Source organism: Battus philenor, unplaced genomic scaffold (genome assembly GCF_028537555.1).
Source record: "Battus philenor isolate CCGP_79_NKW_IND1 unplaced genomic scaffold, ilBatPhil1.0.hap1 SCAF_9, whole genome shotgun sequence".
NCBI classification, from domain to species: Eukaryota; Metazoa; Arthropoda; class Insecta; order Lepidoptera; family Papilionidae; genus Battus; species Battus philenor.
This window is the reverse complement of record NW_027181759.1, coordinates 9,800,905-9,823,352: the sequence shown is the minus strand read 5'-3', so window position 1 is coordinate 9,823,352 and position 22,448 is coordinate 9,800,905. Positions and strand designations below refer to the sequence as shown.

At 32.2% G+C, this 22,448-nt stretch overlaps 3 protein-coding genes across 4 annotated transcripts in view; all 3 read right to left on the bottom strand.

Moving 5' to 3' along the window:
- Positions 1-49: 49 nt before the first annotated feature.
- LOC137932308 (protein I'm not dead yet-like) lies at positions 50-9,555 on the bottom strand. Its single transcript, XM_068775914.1, has 15 exons — positions 9,488-9,555; positions 8,858-8,984; positions 8,593-8,745; positions 7,950-8,065; positions 7,210-7,324; positions 6,572-6,674; positions 6,426-6,486; positions 5,434-5,559; positions 5,247-5,361; positions 4,040-4,155; positions 3,791-3,882; positions 2,113-2,205; positions 1,827-2,026; positions 503-640; positions 50-169 (listed from the first exon to the last, which is right to left on the bottom strand). The coding sequence occupies exons 1-15, from the start codon at positions 9,553-9,555 to the stop codon at positions 50-52; spliced, it is 1,743 nt and encodes a 580-aa protein (XP_068632015.1).
- Positions 9,556-11,198: 1,643 nt separating this feature from the next.
- LOC137932307 (protein I'm not dead yet-like) lies at positions 11,199-19,217 on the bottom strand. Its single transcript, XM_068775912.1, has 15 exons — positions 19,210-19,217; positions 18,864-18,996; positions 18,586-18,738; positions 18,393-18,517; positions 18,206-18,317; positions 17,510-17,588; positions 16,885-16,945; positions 15,330-15,455; positions 14,842-14,944; positions 14,292-14,407; positions 14,126-14,217; positions 13,943-14,038; positions 13,198-13,394; positions 12,813-12,968; positions 11,199-11,414 (listed from the first exon to the last, which is right to left on the bottom strand). The coding sequence occupies exons 1-15, from the start codon at positions 19,215-19,217 to the stop codon at positions 11,199-11,201; spliced, it is 1,773 nt and encodes a 590-aa protein (XP_068632013.1).
- A 2,202-nt stretch (positions 19,218-21,419) lies between these two features.
- stg1 (stargazin-like protein) overlaps positions 21,420-22,448 on the bottom strand; it is a 93,367-nt gene continuing 92,338 nt past the window's right edge. For both annotated transcript variants that reach the window (XM_068776020.1, XM_068776021.1), the window contains exon 6: positions 21,420-22,369. In XM_068776020.1, coding sequence (XP_068632121.1) covers positions 21,582-22,369 — 788 coding nt within the window. In that variant the 3' untranslated portion in view covers positions 21,420-21,581. The remainder of the gene's footprint in view (positions 22,370-22,448) is intronic.

Below are 22,448 nucleotides of genomic sequence, written 5' to 3'. Positions count from 1 at the left end.
TATAAGTATGGTACGTTAGATAAAACTGATTTTATTAAAGTTAAGATAATCAACTAATACTCCATGACGGCAAGGTAAGTACGTCGGGCCAAAGTATCGGTGCCACAAAGCAAACAAAAATCCAAGTTATGATGATTGTTGTCAAGGTTGGTCCGATTCCGGCCTTCACCTGCAAAGAAAGAATATCTTTAAGCATATCTACATTTAAAGTTTTGAAAAAAATTCAAATTTTCAATTAAGTAATATTTTGACGTAGTAATAATGTACATAATAGAGTACATTTGTCTCTATGGGTAATGGCCTGCACGTTACTTAGGCTTCTTTATTACCATAATAGATGGATGTTGTTAAACCATCCATTCAGAAGTAGCTTTCTATACAACCTTTATGGGTAGCAGAGTTTTTGTTAAAACATACGGTATTTGTTAGATACGATATTTCTAAAATAAATAAAATCGAAAAATATATTTACAAAATTAAAGATTGTATGTATTATATGTACCATTTTTAATGTCGGAATATTGGCAGCACTTTGTACGACGAGATTGCCCGGTGTACCAACAGGTAGAAGAAAGCAAAACGATGCTGAATATCCAACTGCTATATTGTACCAAAGCGGATTGACATCTATTTCTTTTGCCTAAAAATGAAAACTTATTAAACGAGGCGATAGACGTCCACCGCAAAGCATAGGTCTCCCCCCCAAAGATCACCACAATGACTGGTCGCGACCTTGATTGTCGTCTGTTCATAAAGCGAGTTGCCTGCCCATGCCACGCCTATCAGCTCGTGGTAGCCATTCGATAAACTTTTGGCCCCTATCCTCACCCGTTAGTTTGGTGTGGAGTTCTCCTGCCTGGAGGAAGGTGAGGAGGCTGCCGGACTTATCACCACGGCTGCCGATCTGGTTATTTATATCAACGGCAGCCGCATAGAGGACCAAGTGGGTGCGGCGTTTAGTGTTATATGGGACGCCGCACAGCTGCACAGTAAAAAGCTCAAGTTGGGCAGCTTCTGCACTCTATACAAGGCAGAACTACTGGCATTAGCGGAAGCAATAGGATACGCGGCCAGCGGGTGTACAAGCCGGTGGCTACACCGAGTATCTTGTTTGGATCTCCTTTCTTACTCTATGATACGATGCCACAGTGAAGCTCATCAAGATATTCTTAATCATGGATTTTTTTATGGAGGGTAAGTTCATACTGCGCTTTAGGTATTAAGAATGTTTAGAAAATGAAAAACCTGTAAAGTTTATTTAGGACTCAAAATTAAAGTGAATTTGGGTGAAGTAGTTGTAAGATGCCACTATAACCCTTTTAATCTGATTTTAGTTTCTACTAAATTGGAAGAAGGCCGCATCCAACTACTTCTTATGCAAATTTATGGGGTAGACATAAGCCAGTATTCGATGTCTTATGGTTGAAATGACGATATTGATGATGATTTAATTAGTCTTTTCTGTCATTTATCTCATGAGGTGCACAAGTGATCACTGAATGACCCTATGGGGATAATAATTCAAATAAATTTATAAAATAAAATTATGAAGTCACTGAGAGCTTTAAACATATAATCGTTCAAGATTTAGGACTCTGAAATGAAAATCATCTACAGGCAAGCGGAACGCAGAACGTCTACCGGCAATGTAGACAGAAAAACGATAGAAGTAGGCCGATTCCTACAAGACCTATTGAAAATCTGTGAGGTGGGCCTATATTCAACATTTAAAATTTTACGGCTGAAATAATGGTGATAGAGATGAGCCTTAACTCAACAGGTTTTACAAAAGCTATTTTGTGTCTCTAAATAAATTGTTTTCTCACCAATTGCATCGCTATTGGAGCAACGACGTTACACACAGCAACGTTAGCAGCGAAGTTCGTCACAAATATTGTAAATATAATAAGTAACAAAATTATTAAAATATTTGGCATATATTTTAAGTTTTTCAAAATCATTCCGATTTTTTCGTTTAAATTGGTATAGTCTTTTTTAGCAGCTTCTGAAAGGGCGAATCCACCTCCTATGGATAGCAAATAATTTACAAAATAATATACTGTTAATTTTATACGTAATTTAAATAGACGTTTTTTAATATAACATATTTACCTAAAAGAAACATGAAACTGTAAGGCATTACTTCATTCATTAGTTTCCAATCAAGCACAGATCGTATAGGACCAGTCGGTAAGTTACTTGTCTCTGAAGAGAAAATAAATATTTTTCGCGTTAAAATGTTAATACACCTATCCCCCGATTTACGCGGTACTTGTTTCACACGTTTTCGCTTTTACACGGTTTTCCAAATAAGTTTTTTTTTTGTTTTTATCGCACTCTACTAAATGCTACTGTAGTGTATTGAACACGTGTGCTCTGTATACATTTCACGGGGAATCCTGAGCTAATGTGCTAACTTCCTGCACACGCACAGTGTGTCTGTATTTCTTCGCATGAAATTAAAGTTTTATCTACGGAGAATAGTATTAGAGTGAAAGTTTCACAGTTTCAGAAAGATTTAATTTTTCACATTCGTAAATTACAAGTGGGTGCATAATTTAGATTATTATAAATTAACGGCTGTGATTAAAGTAAAATTCAGAGGGAATTAATGCAGGAAATTTTGGAGGGAAATGATGGCTGGGAAATGATTATATTTTAACTTCTCAATGCAATTTATTTTTATTTCTGTGTGTACCTAAAAATATTGAAAAAAAATCACAACTGTTGAATAGCAAAATTATGCATTTTCTGCAATTTTCTGTTCGATTTACACGATTTTGACTTGAAAATTTTTAAATTTCGATTTACACATTTTTCTCAGGAACCGTGTAAATCGGAGGATAGGTGTACTGGCAAGTAGATTTTTCTTAGCTAAATTAAAACAATATGCAGTCTATCCAGTGCAGTCTAAATAAACACGAGGAACGACAAAAGAAAACATGATAGCCTGAAAAATTGCAGAGTTAAAGCCAATCGTACTGTCAAATAACACAGTCCTGTCGCAGTTCAAAAGTTAAATTAACATAAAGAAAACGTTTCACAGTGATCACTTTATAATTTTAACAATAAATGAAATACACTGTTTTTGTTTTGATTGACGTTAAATGTTTAACCGCTAGGGATAATGTTTTAATTTTTACTATTTATGTGGCGAAAACTGAAGAAAGACTGTTTTTACTAATTTCCTCATATATTAATACTTGGTATATTAATACTGCGTCTATCTTAACCAAAAAGAGTTAATGATAATATAAAAAATCGGTTAAAATCGTGTACAATAAAGTATATCATTATTTTTTATACATTATAGCTAAAATCTCGAAGTGTTCTAAATACAAAACTTATTTGTGACGTAGATTATCATTACGATATCAAATCAATATTTCAAATGTGCACTCTGATACAAGTTTTTTTTGTGCATTTATAGGAGATATAAAAGAAATTATGTATAAAAGCCATAAAACAGCGGGAAAAAAAATTAATTTTATGGTCTTGGCGGTCACCAAGCGATAGAAGGTATTCGAAATGGATATTCACACTTATTACAGGTTAATAATAAAATATGTATTTAAAAAAATAAGTTCATAATAGGTACTTAAAATTAAAATACTATATTTACACTACTCTATTGATAAGCGGTATACATCTCTACTTTTCATTGTAGTTATAGTAATAAAGCTTTTTCAGAAAAAACGTTGTATGTATTGGTTTTTTTAGACTGGGACAGGCCTATACCGTTTAAAAGTACGAACGCTATCGAAATACCTAGTTAATAAATAAAAATTACCCCTCGGATTAAAATATTTTATGAATTCTAAAGTAGATGGCAAAAGAAGCATCAAAAAGCTAACGAGCATAACGGCTGATGAATCCCGCACACTGTAACAAATTAATGTTATTAATAACCTAAAAAGAAACTGATAGTCTAAAACTGTTACGTTATGTTACAGATTATGTTAATCAGGTACCAATTATGTTGTAGCATACTAATATAAGAAAAGAGATTTAAGATTTATTAATATTGAAAGGAACTTACAACTTGTGATCGGTTAAGTTAAAAGTTTCGGCAATTTTATTTCCCCATCCAGGAAATATTTGTGGAGAACGGCTGAAGAATAATGCGATAGCAAAGCTGAATAGTAAAATAACCATCTGGAAATTTAATTTTCTTAATACTGTAATAGTTTTTTAAAAGGTAGTTTTATTTTTCATTAATGGCAAAACTACTCGACCCCGTCATTCTTTTGTGAAAACTTCAACTAAAAGGATTGAGAGTGGTGAAGTTGAAAAAGCGTTTTGATTTAATTATTGAGTCGGGAGCTCAGTCACTCGTTCGATAACTATCGAAGTGATAAGTTGTCTAGTAGAAATGCTATTTGGCCTATAAGAGTATTAAAATTGAAATAAAAGTATTTACTGTGTTGTGAATTGGAGTCTATTAATCTAATGTTATAATACCTTTGCATGACAAAAAAGGATTATTATTTTTAAATCATAAATCTCTTTTTTAAAAAGATAACATCAAGTTTACAAAACATTAATACCGTCTGCTTCGACAGTAATAACACTTAATGATTCGGACAATGTGGACATTTATCATTGTAATCATCGACGTCCTCAAATGGAGATAGGCCTTCCCCCAAAGATTGCCAACAGAACAAGTTGGAAGCGGTATGCATCCAACATCTTCCAACGACCTGAACAGGGTCGTCTGTCCAGCTTGTGGTCTATACTCTAAAACCTGCAGGTCATTATTAACCCTTTTTTATTCTGTTGTATCTGTAGAGATACATCAGAATAAAAAAAAATAGTGGCATCAATTTTGAAAGCAAAGTAATCATTTGTATGTGAATGTTTAGGAAATTTCTTAATTTTCGAACGCATCTTCAGTTTTTTCTGTTCGCATCCTTGGGTCTTAAAAGTCAAGTGGTATCATTTAAAGAATTAAGGTATTTGAAAAGTTCCCAAAATGTAATTAGTGTGTAAAAGCAAGAAAATTTATTTCGCTATCTAATTTTATCGTATACAATGAAGATTACATATTAAATCTACTGTGCAGAAACAATACGTTAATTATTAATTCGTTTCTGAAAATGATTTCAGAATTGTCCATATTGACGTACTTAAATATTTAGACGTTGATTGAAGACTGATTTGAATCATTTACACCAATCTTTCGAAACCAAATACGGTATGTGTATTAAAATAAAAAAATTAAATAAGGTTATTTAACTAATTTTTACCAATTCCCAAAATGTAAGACTTCCTAACTTTTTCCATTCTTCGTTCACTGCTCTTTTAGCGGCTTCTACACCTTCGGGAGTTATTTTAGAGCGCTTAGAAGCTTCGCTATGAGGCCTTAAAATTACTGTTAAATTTAATCTTCGTCGTAATTATAAATATTATATTTATTGAATATAATGCACTTACCTTAAAAAACCAAAATATGCTATAAGCATGTTGAGATACATCAATAGTTCTAATACTAGCATTAACGGAATTGAGAAAGCAGAAAAATTAGGGAACGATAAATACTCCGGTGCCTCTGGATACATTCTGAAATAGAATACAAGACAAAAATGATTCCAAAAAATTAATCAAATAGCTATTTAGAAGAAATTAAAACAATAAGAATCGTTCAACTTGTACTAACACGTTTATACAGGTTGATCGAATATAGGCTTAAAAGTTTTAAGGGGTTGGATGCTTATTTAATTTAGCATATTACAGCAAAAAGCTAGAAACTTTTACACCCTGTTGAAATGCGACAAGCCAATATCTCCTGCCAGTGCTAAGTTCGAATGGACAGACAGTAAATAATAATTAATTAAGAATATTTTATTGCATTGTTCATTATTTATAAAACAATCGATTTTTGCATAGGAACCGAACATTGAACAAATTAACTATACATTCACCCCTAGAAATCTTTACGTCTACTTCCTATCACAGAAGAGTTTATATTAAGTACAAATTAAACGGAAGTGACAGTTTTTAAAATTATGTTGAATATACATGATACCAACATTTTTCTCGGTACTTTTTTACTTTTATTTAGTGGTAGTTCATTAACTTTCATGTTTAATGAGTATAAAATGAACTAAATATTAATTTTAAATTACAAATAAAAAAATTAAATTCAAGAACCGTATTTTATTTTGAACAATCCATTTTGGACAGAGTTTTCGTAATGATAAAGGTATGCCTCTTTTTTCAGTGTCCCTCTATCTACTATAGATTCACTTATTCGATCACTACGATTCGTCCTTTCTAAAACTTTGCAATATATGGATCTTGAAATATTTACACTATTCTGAGCAACAAGTCGCTCTATAGTGTTATCTTTCTGTCCCATATAGTGTTCAAAGTATTTTGTGTATTATATGTGTACAAAAGCATATTGAATTATTGATTATACTTACTTATTAAAAAGTCCTTTAAATACTAAATTGGTTGCAGTCCCAACTAATGTACCAATTCCACCTGAATGAGAAATTCACAATTGATCAATGCCCGTGAAATATTGTCCCGTTTCACGAAACAGTATTCTTTTTGTTTTCATACATACCTATAGTTGCCGAGAATGTGCACGCGCAAAAGTAACACGTTGTAATATCAGAAGCAACATTTTCACCATCAGGACCGACATCATATATTTTAATAATATTTTGCTAGAAAAAAGTAAATAAGATTTCTTACGTAAATTAAACGCGGCCTAAGGTTAGGAGACCTTTTATCTCCTTTCAATTCTTAAATACAATTTAAGAATTGAAAGGAGATGATCGGGTAGCTTATCTCCGCATACAAATTTATGCACCTTAGATATTTTAATTACATAAGCAATTAGTTTAACATCTACGAAGAGTATTTCATTTAGGCTTTGTTCAATGATATACGTAATTTCCCAACAGTTGTATGATTGTAACAATACAATATAATTGTAACAATAAGTTCTCAAATACTTATTCCCACAACATTATTTTAGGTACAATACTCGGCCATATTTTATTTGGGCACGTTAAATATTACTAAGAATATTTATAGTGCCCAATAAAATTTGACCAAGTATTTATTAGTATTACAACGAAATTTAAGAAATCAAAAGGCAGTTCAGACCATGCAAAGCGGACGAGAGACAGCCAGTGATTTTTTTAACATTACCTCTGTTTCACATATTTATATGTATGTAATAAACAAATAACTTACATCTTCAAACACCTGAAGAATGGCAAAATTTATTGGAATCATCATAGTTGTTGCCGCTGTATTTGTAATCCACATAGAAATGAACATGGTGATTGAGGATATGGCGAATAGTAATCTGTAAAAAATATGGCGTGACAATTGTAGACATATTGTGAATTGCAAAGTTTTTGTTCTTACTTCAATAAACTTCTAGAATAAGAAGAATTCGACAATATATTTTAACACATTTACAAAAACCCATGTGTAGAATCAGATCATATAATTCATACTTGTTTAATAATACCGGTAAAATTCCTTTAACCGTAGAAAGCCGCTATTTCTTATTACGTACTTATATAATAGTGAAAAAATGGAGAAAGATTGCAAAGTAATAAAGAAATAACATTAAAAAGTTAAGTACACACATCTACACTGTCAAAAATTGTATTATATAAAAAGTAAGTGATAATATGTATGTGATAATTAGTAAGTGATAATAAAAAATGTACAATAAGTAAATTTACATTAAAGTGAAATTAAGACTTGATTTACGCGTTCATGTTATTTCATAACAATGACTTGACCTGAGTAAACCTTTAAGGTCTTGTTTGAATACTACAATATGACGTCACAGGAATTTAATACTCAAAGTAAAGTACTAAAATATTTATCGGATTGGCAGATTATGATTTAAAGATAACACAGGGGAGACAGATTTTGTAATAATATTACAACAATTTATTTATTTTAACTTTCCGTACCTGTAATGAGAGTATCCAATTGTTTTTATAGCGAATAAAGCGAAACGTTTATGCAAACCAGATTGATCAACAGCGTATGCAAGAAACATGCTACCCAGAAACATAACTATTGTATCCTAAAATAGTAACTCGGTTTAAAAATACACTTTTTTATTTCTTGTTAAATACATTTTTCGGGCTTAATCTCAAAATTTTTAAGCAATGTTGCATTATTAAAAACGTGAGATGCAGAAGCTTCAAACCAGTTTTGTTAAGAATCAATAGGGAAGACCTATATCCAGGATTATAACCTATTGCTAAATGATGATGATGTTGACGCTCTACCCAAAACCAAGCATCAGTGCTCGCCCTATTTTAATAAACGATTAAAATCTATTTGGACATCATGTTTTGCTGCGACTAGCGCTTTGTGGTCTAGACTCCATAACCATAAGGCCCTAACTGGACTTGGCACTTCAATTTGTCAATCGGCTGTGCAATGTTGGTCACTTTAATAGTTTATTCAGAATACTAGAAATAAGGACGGTAAAATCAAGACGGTAAGATATTTACTTTTCTTCGTGTTTTGAAAACAGTTATTTAATTAATTGAATTAATTTAATTTTAAATATTGTTTGAGTAAATCTAGTCATAGTTTACTTACATTCATATAACACTTGCAAGTTAACGAAGTACTCATAATACCACTAAGGGGAAAAATAATAATTGGTAAAATAGACGTTATAGCCAACGGAATACATTCCGTCACCCAGAATAACGCCATCAATACTAACGTGTACGCACACCATTGATGTTTCTGAAAAAGTTTCCGCATTAGATATGTGGAACGATGATTGCAATAAATGTAAATTATTTTTGTATTTTTTTTTACTATCAATATGTGTGAGGAAATTATTATATTAACTTACCTCAGTGGGAATAGTAAAATGAATTGGTAATAAAATTAATGGAATTATTAAACAAATTACACCACGCCAGTGATGAACCAAAAATATTTTAATTTTGCTCTTTATAGACACCAAAGAATCTTCATTTCTATAATAACAAAATAAAATTTCGATCACTACAATGATTTATTAAGTAAAACTACTATAAACGGTGAAGAAAAACGTGAAGTCGCAATGGACAAGCGACATATCGCGGAATACGTATGGCAGCAAGGACCTTATTGCTCTTTAGTAATCGGCAAGTATAGCGCAGGACCTTCTTGATAGACGACCTAGTTAAACCCGTCGGAAAATGATAGATACAGTTCGCTGCCTATCGGTCCTCTTCTCTAAGTTTGATCGGTCTATTATAGGAAAGGCCTATGCGTGGATGCCGAGCGGCCAATATTATGACTATGATATAAATCCAAGATAGGCCATCAAAGTCATGGAATCTTCCTCTATTGACTATAGTATCCATCTCTCACTATGCGTCTCTGTTCTAAGAGATTATTTAAACAAATTAATTTAGGAGCTGTTCTTGTTTGGTAAACAAAATTAAACATGTAATATGTTTTCGTATGTATTATTTTACGCAATTATTTTTCTTACGATTTATCGGAGGACTTCGATGTTGACAATTGCATTTCAGAATTTGTATCTTCATCAATATTTTCCATTTTAATCTTGCTATTATATTAGTAAAGATACGATCGCTTATTTACAGAACTATTATAATAGTTATATTGTTACATGTGATAATTCTATTTTTAATTACATATTATCAATCAAGATGGCAACGTATTTTCATGCTTTACAATTGAATGTCTTTTTTTAATAAATTGGTTCATTAATTACTTCATCAAAAATGTTTTCTTTTTCTCTATAATAAAATATTCTCTAGAATATTAAAAATATATTTTAAAATTTGCAATGTTAAAACTTTGCAAATTTTAATATATAGCAGCTTATTGCCCAAACTCGCCATTTTTATACTAAGATCAACTTGAGAATTCATGATATAAAACTTACTTAAATGTTATGGATTTCAAACTAGAACAAAGCTCAAACGAAAATATCTGAATTAAACATAATATCACTAGGTTTTAAAATTCATTTTTAGTAAATACATGTGGTTTAAATTAGGTTTAATAAATACATTTTAAATTAACATATACCAGTTAGTATGACGGTTTGTACTGATAAAATTATATATACGCTCATCAGCATATACAAATTTCTTAAATAAATAATGCCTCCTGAAACAGTGCCACAGGAATTAGACTAACCGCTTAGTGCGAGAGATCCAAATCTTTGAGAAGCTGAAAAAGAGCAGAGTCTACAAGAAAAATCTATACCCAAATTAATATTTATATAAAGAGGTTTCCACTATTGTACTAAGTCAACACAATTTCTCTAAAATATAAGTAAAACTGATAAATTTTGTTAGGATTATTCCTTGCGCTGAGTTTAATCAGATGAATTGTACATCAACTAAGATCAGGTTTTGTTCCAATTTCGTCCTTCATTAATAAAATTCATGTTTTTTAAAACTGTAGCTCTTATTTTAAAATTATATTATGCACTTGTTAGTATCATATTTTATAATTTTGAGATTTTACACATTAAGTTGCGAAGATAGCTACCGATATAATTTCTTAGTGAATAAGACTGTCAGTTTACAATATTTCCTTACATAAAATTTTTTTTACCTACGCGGCTGAGACGACAGCGTTGAATGTACATTAAAAACAATCACTGCAGCGTCGTTTTTATATTTTCAAACCTAGAGGAGGCTCGTGGATATTAAACTTAATAAATATCGCCTGGTCAAGAGTCTGACGTGTAAAATCACCATTTTAGCCATGAGACGCCCACAGCTGGACGTGGGCCTCGCCAATTGCAAACTGGCTTATTTATTTACACATTAGAACTGACCAGCACAGTGTTTTCCGACGATATTAACAAGGTCGTGTGCGAGAACGTTGAACATTACGTTTGTCGGTTAACAGTCTTGACTCCATAGCATAGCAGAGGCAAGCGGCTATGTTGGCCATTTTCGTAGAGAACAGCACTCCCCATTGCTCGTTGAGCGGCTGTGAGCTCACCAATGAGGCTCAGAGCGAGAGACCATATTTCATGTAATTGAGTTTAAAATATATTAAATAGGAAGTGCTTTTCAATCAATAAATAATTAAAACAATAATTGTACTATAACTTTATTTATCATAATGTGTTTTAAACACGTATTACTTTAACATATACATTAGCATAAAACTAAACAATATCTTCACATAAATAAAAAACAAAACTTTTATAATTCTTACGGTGGTGGTGTAGTAGCAGGTGGTGCAGCACCGCCGGTAGAGGGGGCTTCGCTACTTCCTCCTCCGCCACCACCGCCACCCGCCCCACTGACCGGACTTGCTACCGGTGATATACCCTCTCCCGAAGGGTCCCAAATCATCGGAGCCCAAAAACATATAGACAGCCAAATCACAATCCCACAAATAACCATGCTCAAAAACGAGTACACAGCCTGTAAAAAAGGTATATTAACTTTTTAAACATGAATAAAAAAATCTTTGACAAATAATGTCGCACGACCAATTCAGTATCATAACTTCATCATTTTGGTGAGGTTGAGAGGAAATAGGAGCAGAAAGAAAAATGTAAAAAAAAATCAAAGAAAAGTTTTTAGTATATACTTAGTACATTTAGTACAAATTATTATTATAAGTATACTTAGTACATAAAGCATTACAGTGATAAAATAATCACGATAATTCTTTATAGTGTGTACACACTATTTTTTTACTTCTATTGAACAGTTTTTTTTTTTCTTATTTATCATTAAAGCAAAGTGATCACTGTGTTTTACTTTTTTATTTCTTCTGTTGGACTGTGACAGCAGCTTGTATATTTATACAAAATTTAATATTTGATTTCAGCTAATAAAGTTTAGTATGTACAATCCTAGAGCTTGTATAAGAGTGTTACCCATATAAACTGTTTAAACGTATTGCAATTATTTTTGTACTCTGATAAGAGAACTATCGAAAATATACAGATAGGATATAGGATATATACAGAATATTGGATATAGGTTGGAAAAAGTTTAAAAGGGTTGAGTGTACAACCCATTTGTCAATTAATGTTTTTTTAGTACTCTATTCAAAAATCAATCATTTAAGAAAAGTCAAAGCTTTATTTTTTAAGTAAAAGCAGTTTTCTTAAGTCTTAAATAAATTATTTAAAGCCACAAAAAATAAAGGGGTTATAAAATTACATGGTTTAAAAGGCAAGGCATAGAAGAAAAGTATTTTGTTCGATGTTTACACGTTTTTATATTGTTTTAGGAAATATAAATGTGATTAAATAACAAATAAATCACATAACATCCTCGCTTAAAAACCTTTACTTTAAAGGTGTGAAAAATCCCTAAAAGTTAACATTATTGTTATAAAAATGCATTTGTTTTGGTTGCATTAAAATTGTTTAAATAAACAAATTCCAGTTCTTAGCGAATTTACCTATGTTTGTTAGTGACGCGTTTTTTTGAAGCGGTGTTGGAATGAAAATTAAATTGTTCTCAAATCAAACAATAATTCACATCTTCCTCAAACTGACAGTTAACACAGCGTATATTATATTGACTGGCTCAGGCCCTGGTGGAAGGTGACTCTCTAAGGATTTCTGTCATTATATGCAGCATAAAGTGCCTAAGATGTACCTACCTAATTGATTAATGAGTTATACATTCAATTTTTTAAAGCTTTTACATAATTATTTCAAATAAATCTGTACATTCTTATGTACAGATTTCCTTTTACATGAGGTCTCTTTCCTAGTAGATAATGCTAACTAATTAGTTCATTCAACCTTTTCTTTAAACAATCAAAACATACTAAGACAATTCAAAAATGGATTAACATACCATTTTCTTAGCAGGAACTTTGCCTGTTGTATGACAATAATGAGCAGGTGTATTAGAAAACGGGCACATAAAAGTCATCGAACATGCCATCCCGACGCCAAGAGCACCCAGATATACATTTTTTGGCCAGGGTACAGGTGCATCGGGTTCTACAGCCTGCAATTTTTTTAAATTCTTTTTAGTGTTATTCTATTAAAAGAAAATAATATTTGTGGCATAGATGTGGTGGTATTTTTCTATGCTTCTTAAATGAGCTCAATGCGTCTGATAATCTCCTTACACAAAATTCAAACGTCAAAATCTTGGGATTTTGTAGTAAATAAAATACTCGTATAATGCAAAGTATAACTCGTATCAAGTTAAAGAAAATGATTATTATACGTACCATATTAATAACGAAAGGTAAGAAAATGACGCATGCAGCTACTCCAGGCATAATATTAGAGAGAATAATAGCAACCATTACAACAAGTAAAAGTGAAAAACACCAGCCATGACTAGTGAAAATGTGTCCCGGACCTGCGGAGATCGCTTGCGATAGATTTGTTGCTCTAGTGGCGTAATTTAAAACCGTCCCTGCACCTGAAATACGATTTAATAGATAGTCAGTCAGTTCTGCAAAAGATACCGATAAACTTCATAGACGCCTCCGGAAAAAATTAAACTAAATGATGCGTTTTTGGTGATCGCGAATTTTTACATGATCGTTTTCTACTTCGACTTTAAAAAGTACATTTAATAATGTTATTTATTCCTATATTTGTATTTGGTCTTCATAAATTTTTACTATTTATTCTTGGGTTATTTATAATACATTCTAGAGACATTTACTGTTAATGTATATACATACCTCGCACTGTTACTAGTTGGTAACTTTGGCGAGTACTAAAAAAATGAAAGAAGGCATGTTCTAGAAGAATAACCATCAGTGGAAGTTGAAGATTTTTTATCAGAAACTCGAGTTACTTGGTCGTAACAAGGTACTGATGGGGGATATACTTTTGAAACAATATTGCGAAAAAATATCAGATATTAGTTTAAGAATGGCATTATGGTAAGCTATGATACTTTACATTAACTTCTTAGATCTTTATTATTCAGATCTACAACCTATTAACAAACAAAATTACCGAGCAGGAAGATGTACCCGTAGTTTGTGTACTTGTTAACAAAACGCCAAAATAAGATCGCCGATTCTGGTTTCAATGGTGGCAATTGGCTTTTTCCTGTAATTTTATGGTAAACAAAATTTCATAATGAATATAAGTTATACATAATGATTTAGTTTTTAGATTGAAGAAGGTGACACTCACTTTTGATAGTAAAGTACTTAACAAATCCAAAAGTCTTCGGTAGAACGTGTAATAATATCAAAAAAGTTGAAGCTACAGTAGCGTCTTTTATACTGTAAAATGTAAAAAAAAAAATAAGAAACGGCACTTGTTAGGGAAAATAAAATGACTGAACTAAAAAAATTACCCAGGTATATCTGGAGACACCGTTTCTCTTCGAAACGTTGACCAGCCCATATTTAACCATTTGCACCAACGAAAAATAAAAGCAATGAGTGCTAGTGCCGTAAAGAAAATCGTCAGCTAGAAGAAGTTAAAAGTTGCGTAAAAACAAATAGATGCTTAATAAATTGACTTCTTGTAACATACAATAAAGTTTTTATTACGGTAATATTCATTAATATCCGATAAATTAATATGAACCATTAACATGCTAAAACTGTTATGAAGGGAATGTAATTATTATATTTCCTTAAAAATATAAATGTTACCCGTGTTTAAATTTGGAAGTAGTAGTAGTAGTAGGTAACTAACAGAATTATCCAAAATTTAGAATGTGAAGTTATCCTTCTTATGAAGATGGATCATATCGCGCATTCCGCTCACTCATATATTAGTAAAGAAACATTTTCTCTCAATTTCAGACCTTTAAACCTTACAATTTCAGAGATATTAATGCGTCGGTTCGTAAAGAAATATTTATTCGCAGTTTAGATATCCTTTTGTGGTATACTTGCCTTCTCATGCGTCCCTATTTTTTTTGGTAGGGCTTTCTTTTGTTCTTGTAAAGATTTTTTTACTTCTACCATCGCAGCTTCACTCATAGGCTTCCCAGTTTTCCTAAAATATAACGCTTATAAGGTTTCGTGTTTTTATTACTCAGCATTATAATTAGAAAATTCGAGAATTTAATATACGCAAAACCTGTGTGGATTATAATGAACTAATACATGTAGTATATATTTTTGACAATACACGTTGATAAGAAACAGGCAGAAAAAAATTAGTATCGAGTAGAGTATGGTACACACTATTCATCTCCATATAAAAAATCGAATCGCATTGCTAAATCTGCAATAAATTTCCCATAGTTATGACATTTTTTTGCCATCTTTTAGTTTTATTTTTGTATGACGTAACCTCACAAAGCATAATAAAAACAAACAGGGGAGTATAATTATTTGGATTATAAATAATTATGGAACTTGTTAGTACTTATGATTACCGGTTAATCAGCCACATGTGATAAAATACATTAATTAAGAACATGACCAATGCCGTCGGAATTGCATAACAAGAGTATTGCAAATAGTTAAAAATGTCCGGATATTCCATTCCCTCGGGAGCGCTCCTGAAATAATATAATAAATTTGTGCTATCTGATTAAAGTGTGCAATAAGAAGACAACGCTTGATCCAAACAGTAACGGCGTATAACGTAATATTTCAATAAAGTTAAGAAATATAAATAAGATTGTTTATCTCTCTGCTTTATCGTTATAATCTGGCAGAATTTTTGTCAAACTTCACTCTCCAGTCAAGGAAGATCGGATCGGTGAAATCTAATTTATGGAAAATAAAGGAAAAGTCCAATGTAAATAACCAAAGTATGTGTAACAAAATCAAGTCTAACTTTTTCATAATTAACCAATCGATTATGAAGAACGCACTATAACATTAAATTACTTTGGTTACTTTAAACTTATTGTGAAACAAATCTTTTTATTAGAGAAAAAAAAACAAGTTTTATGTCAATTTTTTATGAGAGAACTAATCAATTTACAACCAAAGATCATCAGAATTGCTTGCACTTCAACGGACTTAGACGACTATAGCTTAATGGTGCTTTGCCATAATTTGTCAATCATAGCGAGAATTTCTTGATTTCCTTGTCTACATTTGGTAAAACGATTTCTACACTTCTTATCTACCACACGGACCTAATAATACGTCGCAAATGTGTATAATTTATTTACGGTTTGTCAGCATGTTTGTCATTACACCAGTAATCAACCGATATAATAAATAGTCTAGTAGTAGTGTACTGTTGTCAGTCAGTATGAAACATTTTGAGGCAAGTAAGAAAAGGACCAATATTTAGCAACTTCCGCACATGCAGTGGTAGTCGTACAATGAAATGCACCGCCCGCCAGCCCGCTGATAAATGCGCATGCGGCAAACAATGCGAATCACACAACCGTCACCGCCAAATTACTCAAAACTTGTTTCACCCCTCCACGGGGCATCTTCAGGAGTTATGTTACACCGATTAGTGCCAAACACAGAGTCGCAAAAAAGCACCACTGCATGTGCGGAAGTGGCTAAATATTGGTCCTTTTCTTACTTAGAATGGACTTCCGTGAGGTAACGCCTGATTCCATTAAACATTTTGAGGCGTTCAATGAATATATTATAGCGTCTATGAAACTAGACGATTCAATTGGTAAACATCCGAAGTAAAGTAAGTAATAAATGTAGGTTATAACAGCCTGTTGACCAATCGCGACCTTATTTTTTTTTTCATAGAATTAAAAAATTGTTTTGGTAATGATTACGACTAATAAAGTTGAAAGATTCGCAATGTATCTATAAACAGGTGGTCAGCAAAAGATTCAATCTATTAGCTGCATGAATACACAGATACCCAGCAGCTGATTTTACTTACAGCGAAAGAATGAACATGAAAACGAATTTCCACGCTTCTCTTCCTTGATGGATTCTGAGGAAAAGGAATAGTACAGTTTCGATGTGGTTAAACAATAGTAACAACTCTTTACTTACACAGACCAGATTCCCCTAAAAAATAATGTTCCGTACGAAGCATGAACTACACAAATACTTCCTGAAAAGAAAAAAATTTGCGCTGGAACACGTATAAGAAATATTTTTGGTAAAGTTCTCACTAGCAGTTATTCTTAAATAAAGAATAAAAAATTAATTGGTTTTTATACAGTTACGATTCTTTTATTCAGGATATAAAAATAAAAGGCCAGGACGGTAGCGCTGATTCTCAGTCTTTACTAACGTGATATATAGAAAGTTTACATATAGCGTTATCTCGTCAGAAATAACTGGAACTATTGCGCTCTTCTTAGTCGTTAGAGTTTGTAGGCAGATGATGGCAAGTAGATATTTGTTTTATTTTACAAATATCGCTTTATGTATATACCTAAAATTACCACATTCATGCGAGATGGTTTTAGTAAAGGCATAATAGGCAATGTTACTTGTGTGTGTATATATATATATATATATATATATATATATATATATATATATATATATATATATATATATATAGATTATTTAATTCGATATTTATTTTAGATATTTCAATGACTGACTGGAAATATTTCAAACCTTGTCAAAATTATTCTGCAAAATTTTAAATTAAAAAAAAAATTACCAATCGATGAAGAAGTTTGGATAGCATTATTTACTATGTAACGTACTTCGTCGTATTTAGATTCACCCTTCACTTTTCCCTAAAAATTTAAAAGTGTGATGATTATTTTTCTCGTATTAGTGAATCTAAATAATTAGGTTCCATACATATTTACGTCTCAGCGATTGAAAGGAAGCACGTTTTTTCGCTTAATCCATGTTTTTCATAGACAAACTAACAGTTATACGCACCGCACTAATCTTTACATTAATCAGGCGCAGAATAAATTTCGCGTCGCGGGAAACGTTCTTTCAAAATTTAAAATGCTTTGGCCACTTTATACAAAAAAAAGACGATGCTATGGGATGAAGTTTGCACTGGAGTAAATGGCTTAAAATCCAGTCGCCGAATTTACGACAGCTATATAACATCTTAAACTTTGCGTGTAAGAAAGAAAAGCAAGGAAATGTCTACTCCCCGATTACTAATATCCTGCCCAGAGCAAATTAGGTAATGAGAAGAGACAAAGAAAATGCAGCGTTGCATAAAATCTTGTATTACAAAATCCTACACAATGATACGTCATCATGTTTGATGTTTATAACTTACCATCTAGTGTATAACACGCTCATTTCCTCACTTTTTAATACAATTGTATAACAATAGAAATAGACCTTACTATCGCAAATTTTAAATTATCGTAGGAAATGTACAAACCTGTTGAGATATTAACACGCGCGTCATAATCTCTATTATGTTTGAGGTAACTATGAATTTATTACAAATAGCAGATAGAAGAAATGCCGCTGTACTGGCCTTATAGACGAGTCTAGAAAAGATTTTTAGCTTCATCATAAAGTAATTAATATAATAATTAAATAGCAATGATATAATTAAAACAAACCTTTTTCCTGAAAATTGTCTCGTGTTGCCAGAACAAAGAAACCACAGAGCAATGCGTCGATCTACTCCAGAATTATTCATTAGTAAATGTATCATATTTCCCACTAGAAATAACCCAGTGATATCCTGAAATATTTCGAACATAATAACACCTTGTTTAAAATATATATAAAACCAAATCCGTCAATACTTACAGTAAAATAGAAATGACATGTTTTATCGCTATCAATCACGCCAGTCATAGGTAACAGAAACATGGGAATGAAACCTGAAGCTTGAATGGTTACCGGTTGCCAAAATAATGTCCAAAATAAAAGCATCCACATAAGTTTCACAGTAATGTCATTCTGGAAATTAAATTGATTTATTAATGAACTATATAAGTGACAATTGACCAAAATGTTAAATAACCTTTACATGGACTTCAAAATTTGAACATAACACTAAAACATTGTCAAATGCCTGAATTTACCTTTCCGAGTTCACCCTGCCAAGATAAGGCGAATAAAGGGACAAAGAAACCAATAATTCCACGAAAATGTGTTAAAGCAGCATTCTGTACACGATCACCATAATTAGTTATTGGAGTCTGTGGGTCAGCTCTCCTATAAATAAATATAAGCTGTTAATTTCATTCTCTTTACAAGACAAATACGATTAAAAAAAAAACGTTTCCCACCTCCAAGAAAGTAACCTGTAACAAAAATATATTATTTCAATTAGTTGGTAATAAATGTAGATTTAAAAAAGTACAATCATAAACTCTGTAGTGACCTAATATATTTAATAATAAAATATAAAATTATAAGGTTACTCACCCTCCCATATTTAAGATGATTAATTAATTGAAACGACAGTTGTCAAAACGAAAAAACTCATATTTTAAATTCAAATATTTTACTTTTTTAAACTTTACATTAAATAAGGTCGCAGACTTAAGGTTCGATATATTTTTTATTATTATAAAATTGTGTTTTCTTATTCGCTATGTGCTAATGTATAATTTGTTGTAGCGGGAAAAATGTTCGTACCATTAGCAAATTTTTTCTTATTGTTGAGGCCTGGTCACCCTATTAAAAGAAGAGCAACTTACTTTGCCGATCCGTAATACAGAGCTTACCCGTTAAGGTTTAGGGGGAGCTTAGCTTTCGTGTTTTTGATATTCTCTGTTTATAAACCAGGTTTCCAAGCTCCGCACAGATCCAGGGGAAAAGTATCCTTCGCGGAACCAAACCCAGAGTTCGAGTGATATAAATATGGTTTAAATAGAAAGTTAAATACATCTACTTAGTAATGATAGTACAAATAGATTCTAACCTGTCTTATTGGAAAGACGAGAAATAGGTTAATATTCGGCATAGGAGTTTAAATAAATAACTTCGAGTTATTAGCGAATTTACTTTAGTCCGTCAATGACAGGCGTTTATTTAAAACGGTGTTGTAATAAAAATAAAATTATTCTTCAAAAACAAAAATGACTTTAAATTATGCTCAAAATGACGGTAAATGTACGCTGACCTAGGCCCCAGCTGATCAACTATATACGCTATTAGCATGCGAAGGAGAGTTACCGCTCCAGCGCGTATCTTCTTTTGATGAAGTGTATGCGTTTAGCCGGTGGAAGTAATTTACCACCCGACCACGTTGGAGAGGAAAATGATTGATTGAAATAGTTTATTCACGTACATGCAAAGAATATTTACAATTTACACAACCCTAACACAACAGCAGTTTACACATCACTGATGGCGTCCGAATTTAAATCGGCATGTTTTTACATAAACGTATGGTGGCCATAATAACCAGCGGTACGTGAACACTACAACTCTTTCATGCAGCAGCAAAGGAGCAAATTGTAGCTTAAGCACGCGGACTTTTCCAGAAACTAAATTGAAAAAATTAGAAATAAAGGGAAAAAGAGAATAAAGTTTTTTTATAACCTACCTACCTGCTGGCGGCTCAGACTTTAAGGTGTTGAAGTGGAGGTCCTAGATTGACAAGCTCAGCGTAGAACGCGGGCCTTTTCCAACCGGTCTTATAAGGAATATATGAGAAAGATATATCTCTAGCTATGAAACTCGTCTTACTGAAATACCCAACGGAAAAAATTGAAATAAAGCCAATTCTGGTGTGTAGACCTATTACTTCCAGCTTCGTATAAAATTCGTGAATAATGTAAGTTTAACGATTTTAAAAGCACTCCGCCACAAATCGTATCTTCATTCAGATAAGTTACCAAAATTTATTTTAACATAATTTATAAATTAACTTTAACAAATTAATTTTAACAATAAAATATAGGTAATATTTTAATGTTTTAGTCTCTATTTCTGTTACCAATAGTAAAATAGTTCTGCTGTTTCTTGTTCAAAAGACGCTTCAACTTGAAAAGATGTTTGAGTGTCAGTGTTAGATGTCTCTATTATTGACTCATTAGGGCTTCATCGGAATATTGCAAAAAATTGCATATTTTTAATCATTTACAACCAATTAGAGACCGTCAGCAAACATAAATGGTTTATTTTATAAATACATAGATTCAAGCTGTAACATGGCACCTAACTTAAGCCAAAGCTATTGACTTAATCGCTTTTAAACTGGTGCCCTCTAAATCTAAATGTTAAATCGTTAAGTAAATCGAAACCTAACCTTTGATAGGCATTTAAACTCTTAATCGATATTATTTTGCCCATTTCCAAATAACTGCTTATTTTTTAGGTGAACGTTGCATTAGATGTTTATTATTAAAATATTTTTTGATAATAACGAACATCTTTGAAGCCTCACCTAACAAACAGATCCAAAAATCCAAGCTAGTACTATTTTTTATACCCTTGTTATAAATATTCATCAAATATTCATGCCTGAAAAGTGTTTAATTTTAATTTGGCAAGTTAAAAATTATACAGACACAGTTAAGAAAAAGCTGATATGTATCAAGTGTATTTCATGTTTATTAAAACAACATTTACACAAATGGCAGTGTTTATTCAAGGAATTTAACAGTTAATCAATTTCTGTAATCATTTCTGTACATACATAAATTCGGAAATCACTTATTTTACTGTAGTCTATTCTTATCTATAAATATAAATAATTAACTAGAGTATAGACAACTGTAAGAATAGAAGCATAGTCACTGTATCACTTAACGATATGCTTTATATGGCGTTACGCCAGATTTCTCGAATCAAACGGGCGTTGTTCTTCTATATGGATCGGTACCAACAGCGCGGTCATGACGAGGAGGTTTATCGCCCGAGGGATTCAAAGCCCGGGCTCCTGCACCGAACGTTACTAATTCTTCTTCCCTTGACGGTGGTGGTTCTACTGCTGAAGTGTCAAGGAATCTTCCGCTAGCAATTGACGCTTGAGATTGAAATATCGAAGCACTTCTCAGACCACTCAATGTATTCGCACTCTGTGGTACTTCTTTGAACTCATCGAAATAGTTGTCACAAGCCGTTGGTCTCGGCGCCGCTGGAAATCCATAGAGTGTTGACGACGATAAGTCTTTCAGCGACGCTGAGCTAAGATTCAATCTTCTGTTTTTATGTATTGAGCAATGAGGCATATCGTCACCGTCAAATACAAAACGACGTCTTTCGTTAGGAGTCGCAGTGGATGAACCAGCTGGCGGGTAGGTATCTCTTTTTATCATGCGTCTTTCAAGTAACGATGAATCTCTTTCTCTGAACTCTGTAAAAGCATATTCCCGATCCCATGCTCGGCAGTCAGCTTTTGCTTTCTCGCATAACTCTGTTATCCAGTCTTTTTGATACCATTGGAGAAAGAGAAATATAGCTGAAGTACCTGCTAATTCTGCAGCTACGAACCCGCTTATGTATAGTCCAAAAGAATACCCGTAACTGTATGACATCCGGGGCGTATCAAAATATGTCATATACCGTAGCTTATGTCCTACTTGCGACTTGAATACTGATATGTACATAACGATACCAGTCAGCATTATTAAACCTGAAATTAAAAAATCAAACTTCATCATGTTCGTAAATTTGTACAACAACATTCATAATTTCATAAAAGCGTGAAAGTA